Genomic DNA, 15839 nt, shown 5'->3' with positions numbered 1-15839 from the left:
TGCAGATTTAGCACAGATTTTGTCACTGATTAGTTACCAGTTTACCCTCTATTACATGGGATGTAATCAGTGTTATAAATTGGCAGAAGTTGCTTGATATTATTAAGCGGCTGCACACTGTACACACAGTATATAGATATATATACCGGGATATGCACACACCTACTGCCCTGTATATAATACATCACACACTGACTTCTGCTCCAGCAGTCTGGAGAGCACAATATCTGCTCATCCCGGGCGGACAGGACACAGGACTGAGTGTATTATATTATATTGCCTCCAAACTATAGATAATATTAGCATCAAATACTGAACATTTCCCTCACAGGCCCCTCACCCTCTCCAGTTATATACATCCACCCCGGGCTAAATACAGACACTAATGGCTCTCAGGCTATGATCATAATTATACAAAGGTCACACTATAATACACAACATATAAGAGGTTTATCTAAAGGTCTGCAACACTCGTGTATATATACGCCATACACAAGTTCTAACAACATAGAGAGAGATACAGATAATTGATAGAAGATATATAGATAGATAGATAATAGATAGATAGATAGATAGAGATATATATAGATAGATAGATAGATAGATAGATAGATAGATAGATAGATAGATAGATAGATAGATAGATAGATAATCAGAAAAAAACAGGCAGCACTCCAAAAATCAAAATGAAAAACCTCGGCTTTACTGATCCATTAGCAGCAACGTTTCGGCAGATTTCTCTTTTTTTTTGGTAGTACTGCCAAATTTTCTTTAATTAGATAAATAGATAATAGATAGATAATATAGATAGATAGATCATAGATAAATAGATAATAGATAGATAGATAATAGATAGATATATAATCGATAGATAATAGATGACATAGATAGATAGATATTGATAATTGATAGATAGATGACAGAGTAGATGGATATATATAGATAGATAGATGAAATATATAATAAATAATTAGGTGCAGTATAGATATTTTGGGAAAAATTGAGAGGATAGCGGCACACCACTGATGAAAAACTGAAAAAAAAAACTTTATTCAGGCATAACAAGCCATATTAAAAACATGAAAAACCCTACGCGTTTGAGGTGCATGCAGCCCCCTTAGTCATAGGAATGCAGTTTTTTCCATTTTTTCATCAGTGATGTGCCGCTATCCTCTCTACTTTTCCTGTTTTCTGTGCCCACCTGCCTCCTGATTTGGCTCTACCCATTTGGTGTTGCATGTGGATCCCCTTGAAGCTCCCAGACCTCCTTCTCCTATAGATATTATGATAGATAAATAGACTATAGATATTCTAAGTGATGTTTCGGTAAAGATAGAGGGACACAGATGTTATAATGACAGATAACATAGAATAGATAGATATAGTAGATGATTAGATAGAGATAGATACAGTACAGCCATTACAAGATATACATAGATAGATACATAGATAGATAGATAGATAAATAGACAGACAGATTCTTTAGCCGTCGTTCACACCTGCAGTACCAGCACAGCTCTATCTACCACCCATGATAAACTTTCGCCATGATGTTCAGTGTCTCTCACCCCAGAAGAGGAGGCTGTGCGGGAGGTGGGCGGCCAGCAGCATCTTCAGACGTCCCATGGACCAGATCCCCTACTCTGGAGCCTAATATCCCAGTGCTCCTGGTCCTTGTAGTGCCCCTCGTGTGCTCCTCTATGTGCGGGATCCGGTGTCAGACATCCTTTACAGGGTAAAAGAGCTGATGGCAGGAAATCCAGGAGAGGAGAGATGCTGAGTGCAGGGATTTATCTCCTGAAAGAAGGAGAGGAACAGGGGAAGAGTTTGTGTGAGATGGGGAGGACGTCCAAGAGGTGCTGATGACTGGAGAGGAGGGAGGAGAAGGATCGGAGAGACAAGAGGGAAGAGACTATAAAGGGGCGAAGAGGCTGAGCGTCCGCAGACAGAGGCAGATGTAGCTGAGAGGAGCCGGCGATGCTCACAGATGAGTTTGTCTTTGGTCCCCAATCACTGTAAACTTTTATCTGGGAATCCAGCCCCAAATACGACTAATGTTCCCATACCGGTCACTATGGCCAATAACGCCACATACACTGCAAGATGTATGAATATTACACCGGAAATCAATCTGCTGCCATGATACTTTTCTAGTGTAAAGACAGTAAAGAAGTCCCCAATCTGTTATATAAGAGATGGAAGAAGTCTCCACAACCGTTAACGATCGTCTTCTCCACTCATAAAAGATTTACGTATGTGTGATGACAAACTCAGCTCTGCTACATCTACGGAGAGAGACGACCTCAGATGTAGCAGAGGTGAATATATCACCACACAACGATTGCTCCTGCCTAGGATTATCTTCACCAAGTGTAAGAATCTACTAACAAACTCAGCTCTGCTACATTGGAAATATAAGTAGAAGGATGAGGAAAGATGTAGGTGAGGTATCGGCTTACAGAGATAGAAGGGGGCTAACAGAGCTGCTGGCGATTATAGGAAGGATATGGGATGGACCCTATAGGGAGATTGGATGAAATCCGGTATACATACAGCGACATGTAAACGTTTGGGCACCCTTGGTCAAAAATACTGTTATTGTGACTAGTTAAGCAAGTTGAAGATGAAATGATATCTAAAAGGGTTCAAGTTAAAGATGACACCTTTCTTTTGTAGTTTAGAAAAAAATATATATTTATTTTCTTCTTTTACATTTTAAATAATTACAAAAAGGAAAATGGGCTAATGCAAAAGTTTGGGCACCCTTGTAGATTTGTGTCCTCAGATAACTTTGAACAAGGTTTCAGACCTTACTTATCCCGTTAGGGTTATGACTTGTTCACTATCATCGTTTTGTAAAATCATCGCTTTATAAAAACCCAGCCTCCTCTAATCGTGTGCCAAAAAACAGCAGCCAAGGGTTCTTCTAAACAGATGACTAGCACTCTAAAAATGAGATTGGTGGAGGCCCACAAAGCAGGAGAAGGCTATAAAAAGATGGTAAATTGTTTTCAAGTTGCTCTTTCCTCACTTCAAAATCTAATTAATTAAGAAATGGCAGTTAACAGGAACTGTAGAGGTCAAGATAAGGTCTGGAAGACCAAGAAAAATTTCAGTGAGAGATGCTCGTAGGATTGCTAGAGAGGCAAATCAGAACCCCTGCTTGACTGAAAAGGTATTCAGAAAGATTTAGCAGACTCTAGATTTGTGGTACATTGTTATACTGTTCAGAGACCACTGCGCATATATGGCTTTCATGTAAGAGTCATCAGAAGAAAACCTCTCCTGCGTCCTCGCCATAAAATTCAGCAGCAGAAGTATTATTATTATTATAGTGCCATTTATTCCATGGCGCTTTACATGTGAGGAGGGGTATACATAATAAAAACAAGTACAATAATCTTAAACAATACAAGTCACGACTGGTACAGAAGTATACAAGAACATCTAAAGAAGACTAATGCATTATGGAAACAAGTCCTGTGGACCGATGAGGTTAAAATAGAACTATTTGGCCATGATGATCAAAGATATATGTGGAGAAAAAAAGGGCACAGGATTTCAGGAAAAGAAAATCTCGTCAACCATTAAGTATGGGGGTGGATCAATCATGATTTGGGGTTGCGTTGCAGCCAATGGCACAGGGAACATTTCACGGGAAGAGAGAAGAATAGATTCAACGAAATATCAACAAGTTCTTTCTGCAAACATAACACCATCTGCAAAAATGCTGAAATTGAAAAGAGGATGTCAGAATCCACAATAAATGACATCAAAAGGTGCAAGCTGAAGGTTTTACAATTCCCCTCACAGTCCCCTGATTATCCATTATTGGAAACCTGTGGCTAGACCTCAAAATAGCAGCGGATGCAAGACGACCCAGGAATCTCACAGAACTGGAAGAATTCTCCAAGGAAGAATGGAAGAAAATCCCTCAAACAAGAATTCAATGACTCTTGTCTGGGTACAAAAAGTGTTTGCAAGCTGTGATACCTGCAAAAGGGCGTACTACTAGGTACCAACTATGCAGGGTGCCCAAAAGTTTTGCATCGACTGATAGATAGATAAATAGATAGATAGATAGATAGATTAATAGATAGATAATAGATAGATAACAGATAGATAATAGATAGATGATAGATACAGTGGGCACGGAAAGTATTCAGACCCCTTTAAATTTTTCATTCTGTGTTTCATTGCAGCCATTTGGTAAATTAAAAAAAGTTCACTTTTTCTCATTAATGTACACTCTGCACCCCATCTTGACTGAAAAAAACAGAAATTTAGAAATTTTTGCAAATTTACTGAAAAAGAAAAGCTGAAATATCACATGGTGATAAGTATTCAGACCCTTTGCTCAGTATTGTGTAGAAGCACCTTTTGTGCTAGTACAGCCATGAGTCTTCTTAGGAATGATGCAACAAGTTTTTCACACCTGGATTTGGGGATACTCTGCCATTCTTCCTTGCAGATCCTGTCCAGTTCCGTCAGGTTGGATGGTGAACATTGGTGGACAGCCATTTTCAGGTCTCTCCAGAGATGAGCAATTGTGTTTAGATCAGGGCTCTGGCTGGGTCAGTCAAGGATGGTTACAGAGTTGTTCTGAAGCCACTCATTTATTATTTTAGCTGTGTGCTTAGGGTCATTCTCTTGTTGAAAGGTGAACCTTCAGCCAAGTCTGAGGTCCAGAGCACTCTGGAAGAGGTTTTCCTCGAGGATATCTCTGTACTTGGCCGCATTCATGTTTCCTTCAATGACAACCAGTCGTCCTGTCCCTGCAGCTGAAAAACACCCCCATAGCATGATGCTGCCATCACCATGTTTCACTGTTGGGATTGTATTGGACAGGTGATGAGCAGTGCCTGGTTTTCCCCACACATACTGCTTAGAATTATCACCAAAAAGGTCTATCTTCGTCACATTAGACCAGAGAATCTTATTTGTCATAGTCTGGGAGTCCCTCATATGTTTTTTAGCAAATTCTATGAGGGCTTTCATATGTCTTGTACTGAGGAGAGGCTTCATGTGGACACATCCAAGTACCATGCATGATTCATCTCCAAAGTGTATGAAGTGAAAATTACACTTTGGGGATGAATCATGCATGGTCCTTGGATGTGTCCGCGTGATAGAGTACTGTATGGATACTTATAGAGGCCTCCCCATTAGATGTGGATGAATTGGACCTTAAACCTTTGCAGTCCAGTGAAGGAAGGAACAACGCTGGGTGAGATCGTTCCTTTTCGTTATTCATATTGTTTCTTCTTTACATTTAATATAGACCACCAGTCTAAATAAATACTCACCAGTGCATTGCTGTGTTCTTGTGCCTTCAAGATATCTTGCTTATTGGTTGTTTAGTAGGGTACATGTTTAAAGTGATAATTTCCCATTATCCCTACCCATTCATTTATACATCACATCACTAGAGTGAGTGATGCTTATATGTGACTTGTTGCTGTGTTGTCTTTGTTGACATACAGTGCCTTGCGAAAGTATTCGGCTCCCGGGAACTTTTCAACCTTTTCCCACATATGATGCTTCAAACATAAAGATACCAAATGTAAATTTTTGGTGAACAATCAACAAGTGCAACACAATTGTGAAGTTGAATGAAGTTTATTGGTTATTTTACATTTTTGTGGAAAATCAAAAACTGAAAAGTGGGGAGTACAATATTATTCGGCCCCTTTACTTTCAGTGCAGCAAACTCACTCCAGAAGGTCATTGTGGATCTCTGAATGATCCAATGTTGTCCTAAATGCCTAATGATGATAAATATAAACCACCTGTATGTAATCAAGCCCCTTTATAAATGCACCTGCTCTGTGATAGTCTCAGGGTTCTGTTTGAAGGACAGAGAGCATCATGAAGACCAAGGAACACAACAGACAGGTCCGTGATACTGTTGTGGAGAAGTTTAAAGCCGGATTTGGATACAAAATGATTTCCAAAACTTTAAACATCCCAAGGAGCACTGTGCAAGCGATCACATTGAAATGGAAGGAGTATCATACCACTGCAAATCTACCAAGACCCGGCCGTCCCTCTAAACTTTCATCTCAAACAAGGAGAAGACTGATCACAGATGCAGCCAAGAGGCCCATGATCACTCTGGATGAACTGCAGAGATCTACAGCTGAGGTGGGACAGTATGTCCATAGGACAACAATCAGTCGTACACTGCACAAAGCTGGCCTTTATGGAAGAGTGGCAAGAAGAAAGCCATTTCTGAAAGATATCCATAAAAAGTGTCATTTAAAGTGTGCAACAAGCCACCTGGGAGACACACCAAACATGTGGAAGAAGGTGCTCTGGTCATATGAAACCAAAATCGAACTTTTTGGCAACAATGCAAAACGATATGTTTGGCGTAAAGGCAACACAGCTCATCACCCTGAACACACCATCCCCACTGTCAAACATGGTGGTGGCAGCATCATGGTTTGGGCCTGCTTTTCTTCAGCAGGGACAGGGAAGATGATTAAAATTGATGGGAAAATGGATGGAGCCAAATACAGGACCATTCTTGAAGAAATCCTGTTGGAGTCCGCAAAAGACCTGAGACTGAGACGGAGATTTATCTTCCAACAAGACAATGATCCCAAACATAAAGCAAAATCTACAATGGAATGGTTAGCAAATAAACGTATCCAGGTGTTAGAATGGCCAAGTCAAAGTCCAGACCTCAATCCAATCGAGAATCTGTGGAAAGAGCTGAAAACTGCTGTTCACAAACGATCTCCATCCAACCTCACTGAGCTCGAGCTGTTTGCCAAGGAACAATGGGCAAGAATTTCAGTCTCTCGATCTATAAAACTGATAGGGACATACCCCAAGCGACTTGCAGCTGTAATCGCAGCAGAAGGTGGCGCAACAAAGTATTAAAGGGAACCTGTCACCCCGTTTTTTCAGATTGAGATAAAAATACTGCTAAATAGGGCCTGCGCTGTGCGTTACAATAGTGTATGTAGTGTACCCCGATTCCCCACCTATGCTGCGAAATACATTACCAAAGTCACCGTTTTCGCCTGTCAATCAGGCTGGTCAGGTCAGGTGGGCGTGGTGACATCGCTCTTTTCTTCCCTAGCTTTCCGTTGGTGGCGTAGTGGTGTGCGCATGTCCAAAGTGACGAATCCCGCGGCCATTTTCCTGAAGCCCCGTGCAGCAGAGGGCTCCATCTGCGCACGCGTGGCCACAGGAAGATGGCCGCCCCCACCGATGACAGGGGTAATAGCGCAAATCGCGCGCTGTTTCTTCACGTGCGCGCAGTGGATTCGTCACTTTGGACATGCGCACACCACTACGCCACCAACGGAAAGCTGTGGAAGAAAAGAGCGATGTCACCACGCCCACCTGACCTGACCAGCCTGATTGACAGGCGAAAACGGCGACTTTGGTAATGTATTTCGCAGCATAGGTGGGGAATCAGGGTACCCTACATACACTATTGTAACGCACAGCGCAGGCCCTATTTAGCAGTATTTTTATCTCAATCTGAAAAATCGGGGTGACAGGTTCCCTTTAAGTTAAAGGGGCCGAATAATATTGCACGCCCCACTTTTCAGTTTTTGATTTTCCACAAAAATTTAAAATAACCAATAAATTATGTTCAACTTCACAATTTTGTCCCACTTGTTGTTGATTGTTCACCAAAAATTTACATTTGGTATCTTTATGTTTGAAGCATGATATGTGGGAAAAGATTGAAAGTTTCAGGGGGCCAAATATATTCGCATGACACTGTATGTTTGAGTAAATTTATGAACCATATAGATTCTTTTATAGTAGAATAATAAAAGTTAAATTTTAAAGATTTTTTCCACACATCTACCTTGCTTTTTCACATTTTTATTATTGATTGGTAGACTCTTTGCCCTTCTCTGAAGAGTTAGAGGGAGCAAAATACCTTGGAAGGTGACACTGCTGAGACCCCAGAAAGGGCTGGCGGTGTCACAGCTGAATCCCAGGTGATGACCGAAGGTGCAGGAGTGGAGAAAGCCACCAAAGAAGTAGGGCCTGAAGCACATACCTCCTTGAGTGATGGAAGCTCACCCAGTTCAGAGGATAGAAGAAGCGAGCTAAGAAGGCTCAAGGAGGCTATACATGCTCAAATAAAGCAAGAGAAGCTTCAGAGACAGGCTGCTGAGGGCCGAGTGAGTGCATTGGAATGAGAGGTGTCCGAGCTCAAAGGCTGCCTGGCAGAAAGCCAGGCGATGAATACGGCAGCCCTGAAGAAAATGGAGCAGCAGGTGTCTGTTTAGGCCAAGCGAATCGAAGAGGTGGATATTCGAAGAGAGCCGATGCCGGAAACTGAGCCAGGCGATCGTCTCTGTGCAGTGGAGACGAGTGAGACTCCCTTTCTCAAGCACCTTGCAGAGGTCCAGGAAGACCTGATGGAAGAGTGTGCCAGAGAGTCGGTGCATGACAACATTAAGAAGGCTGTGGAAGCCTGTAGGGTGTTTTGGTCCCCAGAAGCTAAACAGCTGGTGGTTCTGTCCACATCTGAAGTCACGGCGGTTCGAGTGGCTATCCTGAGGAACAGGTGAGGCTGAGGGATCAGGTTCCAGAAGCCAATGTTTATAGATGGATGGAGAGGGTCCCCTCGACTGGTAGCCCGAGATGACAGGGATGTCTTTTCTCGGGGCCCAGGACTATGATCATGCGTTCATGCCCACTGGTTTGAACAGAGGATGAGGGTATGTGGTGGTATTCTCAGAGACAGGTATGTTTTGCACAGACATACATCTGTTGCGATCTGAATCCAGGACAGGTCGCAGGGTCTTGTAGTCCCACAAACCTGTATTTTAGTAAAGGGCTGGATTTCAGGGTTAGCCTGAAAGTGATGGGTGGGACTGGTTAACCACATACCTCCCAGGGGGAGTGCTCCTGTGATGTCAGGAAGGTCCTAGTTGCACCACATGGGAGATGGCCATGTGTGAGACTGGGGGTGGGTGGAGCTCCTGTGAGTATAATAATATAGAAAGCAAGTTATGGCAGTTACTATTAAAAGTTTTATTTTAAAATATATATTTTTTTTAGGATTTTTTTAATTGTTTTTCTCTAGGGGATTTGATCCTGTGATATAAAATATAAAATATTGTAATGCTGCAGTGTATTGTAGGAAATACACTATGAGGCTCAGCCACTTGCTGGTCTTCAAATGTGAACAAGGCAGACACGAGGGTGGGTTGAGTATCCGAACACACAGATGCGAGACCTCCCCGAAATTCCAAACACTTAAACACTGAAGTCATGATTGACAGCAGAATCGAACAGATGGAATTACCGCAATCGGAGCCAGTTCTAATCACAGCACTTGGAATCAGATGGTGGCTGTATCCCACAACCTGCATCGGCGATGCATGGAGCACGGTCAGCTTCTGAGCCCCCTATACATGACACATTTGGAGGGATAATATCACACATTTTGCATCTTATTTATTTAATTTGCTATTTTTCAATGTTTAGGAGTCCAGTGGGCGGCTCTACAGATATCTCTATGCACAGTTATAAAGGGAAGGCTGTCAATCACTGATTATGGCCACCCTCTGGACTCTTAAGCATAGACACAGCTGGAATAAATAAATAAAATGCAAGTTATGTTGAATATTTCCTACTCACTTCCTGCTGCTCTGTAGCCTGCATAATCATGATAAGTTCTCTTGCAGTGAAGTGATAAATTCTTGTCTGCCTGCAGTCACCACCAGGTGGAGCTCTTTGCATGCATATTTCTTCAGCTCCAAATTAGTTCCATTGGGGTTGTATGAATTTAGGTAGAGAGAGCTCCACCTAATGGTGACTTCTGACATGTTAAATTGTCATCGCAAGATTAGAATTTTTTTTTCTGGTTATATCAATCTTAATAGGGTTTCCCCATTAGGAGACGTCATTCTTATATACCAAATTGGGGTAAAAAGAAAGATTTAAGGACTGGATAACTCTATCAGCCAGGGCAGAGGGGTAAGGATGGGATAAGAGGTATGAAATATACAAATGACGCTAGACTTAAATCAAAACTCCCAAAAGGAATGAATGAGCAACAGCACAGCCAAGAGTGAGACAACAGTGTGACCGGAACTGAGCAGAAAATGCACTGATAAGGTAAGGTAACACTGGTGAGTGTGGACCCACTGCGCCACGGGACGGCCATTCCCTGGAGGAGCGTGACTGAATGACTACTGGGTATTCACTAGCGCCTCTGATGGTGAGGATAGGCTTGGCTGCCGTTAGTCACCAGGCACCACTCCAGGGCAGTCCCCGGGTCTGCAGCAGGGGACCGGAGGGTCAAAGACACGCATATGAGGCACAGGTGGACGGAGGAAAAGACTGGCCAGATAATCCGAAGTCAGGGCAGGCAGCACAGGTTCAATATATGTAGCTGAGGTCAGGAGCAGAGAGGTCAGGATAAACATGTAGGCAAGCCGTGTCAGAAAACAGGAGAGACACTGCAAGACAGCACATTACAGGAATCTAGACAGAGACTGAAATATAACCTTAAATCAGGCAAGAAGGGGTGGGAGGAACTGGTTAATAAACCCCTGGCTGCTTGGGGATAGGGCAGAGGATCTCACCTCTGCAGGACACAATGGGGTTAAATATCTGTAGAAAGTGTCTGCGACTCCATGTAGCCAGGTGGAGATTTAACAGCAGGAGGAAGCAGCAGTGTTGGAAATGCTACAAGAGGCAGCTCAGTGAGACAGCCTGCAACTGGGATAGCAGAGCAGTGACCGCAGTGAGTATGTCGGCACTTTCCACCTGTGCAAGTCACCGGGGGTGTGACAGGTAATAGATTGGGAAACTAATTCCACCCTTTATATTATTCACTCGCAGGAAAGAATAAAGCATTTTCTTTTTTTAACTTATATTAAACTTACAGTATGGGAGGCAGAAACACTAACAGTGAGCCACAGGCTGCACTGCTGTCTATGAGAGAATTTTCTCTAACAAAAAACTAAATAATATTCAGTACATTATAGATAGAAGAAAAGGTAAACAGCAAAAGTAAAATGTTATTTCTATGAAGCTTCTAAAAGATAACAGAACAAAACCTATCAAAATAATTACCTATTTTTAATAGATTTTATTAAATAAGCATAATAAAACAGTAAAAAGTGACATGTTTGATATACCGGAATTGTAACAAACTATACAAAGCAACGAATACAGAACTAAGGTCACGTTCACACGTGCAGTATTTTATAAGTACCGTATTTTACTTCAGTATTTGTAAGCCAATTACAAATAACGATACTGCTTTGAAAGCCAGGCTGTGACTTTTCCTATATACAGCGATAATAGAGTGTTGCTTTATACAGCACAGGCGATCAGACGATCGCACGTTCAAATTCTCTTAGGGGACTAAATACACAGTAAAAATGAAATAATATATACAGTATATTTAAAAGATATGTAAAAAATGCTTATAAAATTAAAATTCCAGTCACTGCCCTTTTCCCCATTAAACATATGCAAAAGATAAAAATAAAGAAAAAAAAAACATAAAGAAATTAAAAAATACACATATGTGGTATCTCCACATCCTTATACATTGATCTATGAAAATAGAAAAACTTATTAAAAAAAAATAATTAACCCAATTGGTAAATGCTGTCATGAGAAAACAAAAGTCAAAGCGACAAAAAAATTTTTTTTGGCTGCCGCAACACCGTACGATGAACACTGTGAAAGCAAAGCTCAAACAATTGCATTCTGTTTGTCGTTTCGCTGCAATTTGTTTCCAGATTTAAAGTACGACGCGTGATAAAATGGATAATGTCATTCAAAAGTACAACTCGTCCTATAAAAAAAAAAACAAAAAGCCCTCATTTTTGGCCACGTCGACGGAAAAATAGAGAAGTTACGGCTCTGGGAGGAACGGGAGGAAAAAAAGAAAATGTAAAAGCGGAAAATCGCCTGGTCAGGTGAAGGTTTAATTAAGAAATAAATGAATGAATGAATGAATGAATGAGTCTGGCAATTATTGCTCCGCACCCACATTTAGGGGTTAGATACAACCTTTGCGTCATCAAGTTTTATTTTATCATTCTATTTGTTACTTTGGAGCATGAAAGAAATAGAATAACCATCTAGATTTCAATTCTCGTGTTTATACACATCCCCACTCCCATCAACTCCCGTCTAATCCGCTATCTCTCGGATAACTCTCTTCTTGACCCCCTACAATCTGGCTTCCGCTCTCTACACTCCACTGAAACTGCCCTCACTAAAGTCTCTAATGATCTAATAACCGCTAAATCCAAAGGTCATTGCTCTCTGCTGATTCTTCTGGATCTCTCTGCCGCATCTGATACTGTGGATCACCAGCTCCTCCTCACTATGCTCCGCTCTATAGACCTCAAGGACACAGCCCTCTCCTGGTTCTCCTCCTACCTCTCTGACCGCTCCTTCACTGTATCTTTTGCCGGCTCCTCTTCCTCTCCTCGTCCCCTTACTATCGGGGTTCCACAGGGCTCAGTCCTGGGCCCCCTCCTCTTCTCTCTTTACACGGCCCCTATTGGACAAACAATCAGCAGATTTGGGTTCCAGTACCATCTCTATGCTGACGACACCCAATTATACACTTCTTCCCCCGACATCACCCCTACCCTAATTCAAAATACCAAGGATTGTCTGTCTGCGGTCTCCCAATATCATGTCCTCCCTCTATCTGAAACTAAATCTCTCCAAAACTGAACAACTTGTGTTTCCCTCTTCTACTAAACTCACTCTACCCAACATCGAAATTACCCTGGAGGGTTCAACCATAACTCCCAAGCAGCATGCCCGCTGTCTTGGGGTCATATTCGACACCGAACTTTCCTTTACTCCCTATATCCGATCACTCACTCGCTCCTGTCACCTGCATCTTAAAAACATCTCCAGAATCCGACCTTTTCTCACCGTTGAAACTGCTAAGACTCTTACTGTCGCTCTTATTCATTCCCGTCTGGACTACTGCAACTCTCTTCTGATCGGTCTCCCTCTTTCCAAACTTTCTCCTCTCCAATCCATCTTGAATGCGGCAGCCAGGGTCATATTTCTGTCCAGCCGCTTCACCGATGCCTCCATCTTGTGCCAGTCATTACACTGGCTACCCATTCGCTACAGGGTCCAGTATAAACTCATCTCTCTCACCCACAAAGCTCTCCACAGTTCTGCACGGCCTTATATCTCCTCTCTCATCTCCGTCTATCGCCCTACACGTGCCCTCCGTTCTACAAATGACCTAAGACTAACATCCCCCGTAATCCGAACCTCGCACCTCCATCTCCAAGACTTCTCTCGTGCTGCGCCAGCTCTCTGGAATGCACTTCCCCAGACGATCAGACTGATACCTAGCCCCGACCTATTCAAGTGAGCTTTAAAATCCCATCTCTTCAAACAAGCCTACCACATCAACTACTCAGTAAACGAACTTTGCCCTGTTCCCTCCTTCTAAATATTATTCTGAATCTGCACCCTACTATTCATCTGTCTCCACACCCTCCATGCATATGATAACTGCACTTTATACTTGACTATTGCACTTAAACACACGGGCTGATGACCGGATCATGCAGCTTTATATGAAAATCCCTATTTATTATAATTGCCAGACCTGAAATAACAAGCACTTTTCACCTATTGTGTCCCCCCATTTCCTTGTATATTGTAAGCTTGCGAGCAGGGACCTCACCCCTAATGTCACTGTTTAAATTGTCTTAACTCGTACTGAATTTATTGTCTGTACATGTCCCCGCTTAATTGTAAAGTGCTGCGGAATATGTTGGCGCTATATAAATAAAAATTATTATTATTATTATCCCCGGATGACGGTCTCTACACGGTACACTCATCCGTCCTGAGTGCGCACGATTCATAAACATCAGAGACGTATTCCTCCTGCTACTTGTCCTTGATTACTCCGCATAGTTCATGGAGAGGTTCCGGAACACACAGTTTATTATTACGGCCAAACATCGAAAATGTATCATTCCAGAAGGAGAATCGCACAAGTAAACACTTCAACGTTCTAAAGTAAAAAGAACAAAACAAACAAAGCAAACAAACAAAAACATAATGACTTATTCTGAGCGCCATTGGGTTCTGCTGATTCCGGCTTCACTGTGAATGAAAAAAAGAACTATATTTACCGATAAAAATAAAGTTCAGCTTCTATAGAATCTCTGACACCGATGGACGCAGCATAGACGCTCATCATGTGGTGGAACTGAGACGAATTTCCACTGTGGATTTCAATGCAAAAGATGAAACCTGCTATAAAATCTGCAGCTTGTGGTCCTGTAGTCCGAGGTAACAATGAAAGTCAGTAACGGAGACCTCCAAATGTTTAATTGTTCCTTCTGATGGAAGATACAGTCAAAGGAGGCAACTCATGGTATGGAGGTGGTGGTCTACAGAGCAGCAAGAATGGAGAGGAACGTGGGAAAGGGTTACAGTATACCCAGATTCTACAAAAAATTATGGATGGATGGATGGATAGATAGATAGATAGATTACTGTCAATAGACTCAATTAATCAGTCAGACTCTAACCTCTACAACATGGGCAAGACCAAAGAACTTTATAAGGATGTCAGGGACAAGATCCTAGACCTGCACAAAGCTGGAATGGGCTACAAAACCATAAGTAAGACGCTGGGTGAGATGAAGGAGACAACTGCAGGTACAATAGTAAGAAAAAGGAAGCAATATAAAATGACTGTGTAATGCTCACCCCCTGACTGGGTGGCACGAGCGAGGATTGTGGCCCCACTGTGCCACAAACCAGACTACCCTGGAAGGGGCATGACTAAGCAGCTACCTTGGTGTTCAATGGAGCCTCTGATGATGAGGTCAGGCTTGTGAAGCAGGTAGCTGCCAGGTACCCCTCCAGGGCGGTGTCTGGCTGTAGCAGCTGATCCCACTGAGGGACGAAACACTAGTGACAGGTGCGAGCAAGTACGGACGGGCACGACTGGTACTCTGGTGGGCATGGCTGGCACTCTGGCAGGCAGGCTGGCACTCTGGTAGGCAGGCACAGCTGGCACTCTGGCAGGCAGGCTGGAACTCTGGCAGGCAGGCACAGCTGGCACTCTGGCAGGTAGGCGGGCACGGCTGGTACTCTGGTAAGGCAGGCAGGCACGGCTGGCACTCTGGTAAGGCAGGCAGGCACAGCTGGCACTCTGGCAGGCAGGTAGGCACGGCTCACAGGCAGGCGGGCACAGAACACATTGGAGGAATTAGGATGATAACGGGAAGGGCAGGAACACAGTCGGCTACGAATAGGATAAGGGAGCAGGTATGAACCAGTTCAGACTGGAGGGGCAAAGACACACAGGGTGCACAAGGGGAGCAGAGCAAAGCAGGATGCGGGAACAGGAGCAGGTCAGAGCAGAGCCGCTGGATGCAGGGAGCAGAGCAGAGCCGCAGGTTGCGGTGAGCAGAACAGAGCAGAGCCACAGGTTGCAGCGAGCAGAGCAGAACAGAGCAGCATGTTGCGGCGAGCAGAGCAGAGCAGAACCGCAGGTTGTGGTGAGCAGAGCCGCAGGTTGCGGCGAGCAGAGCAGAACAGAGCTGCGAGTTGCAGTGATCAGAGCAGAACCACAGGTTGCGGAGAGCAGGGCAGAGCAGAGCCGCAGGTTGCGGCGAGCGGAGCATAACAGAGCCACAGGTTACAGCAAGTGGAGCAGAGCAGAGCCTCGGATTGCAGGGAGAGCAGAGCAGAAAGAGTAGACACAAGGATACACACAGCTGAGGAGGGAAGGCAACAAACAAGGATACAAACAAGTACAGGTATAGGGCCGAGTTCAGACAAGGACAGACATGGGAACAAGTTCAGGACAAGGATTCAGGCCC

At 43.3% G+C, this 15839-nt stretch overlaps 1 protein-coding gene across 1 annotated transcript in view; it reads right to left on the bottom strand.

The window, feature by feature from the left end:
- GFRA2 (GDNF family receptor alpha 2) overlaps positions 1-1804 on the bottom strand; it is a 74463-nt gene extending 72659 nt beyond the window's left edge. The window contains exon 1 of the mRNA XM_069767003.1: positions 1569-1804. Coding sequence (XP_069623104.1) covers positions 1569-1626 — 58 coding nt within the window. The 5' untranslated portion in view covers positions 1627-1804. The remainder of the gene's footprint in view (positions 1-1568) is intronic.
- Between the last annotated feature and the right edge of the window lie 14035 nt (positions 1805-15839).

This window comes from Ranitomeya imitator, chromosome 4 (assembly GCF_032444005.1).
Source record: "Ranitomeya imitator isolate aRanImi1 chromosome 4, aRanImi1.pri, whole genome shotgun sequence".
In the NCBI taxonomy this organism is placed as follows: Eukaryota; Metazoa; Chordata; class Amphibia; order Anura; family Dendrobatidae; genus Ranitomeya; species Ranitomeya imitator.
This window is presented reverse-complemented; position numbering and strand designations above follow the sequence as displayed.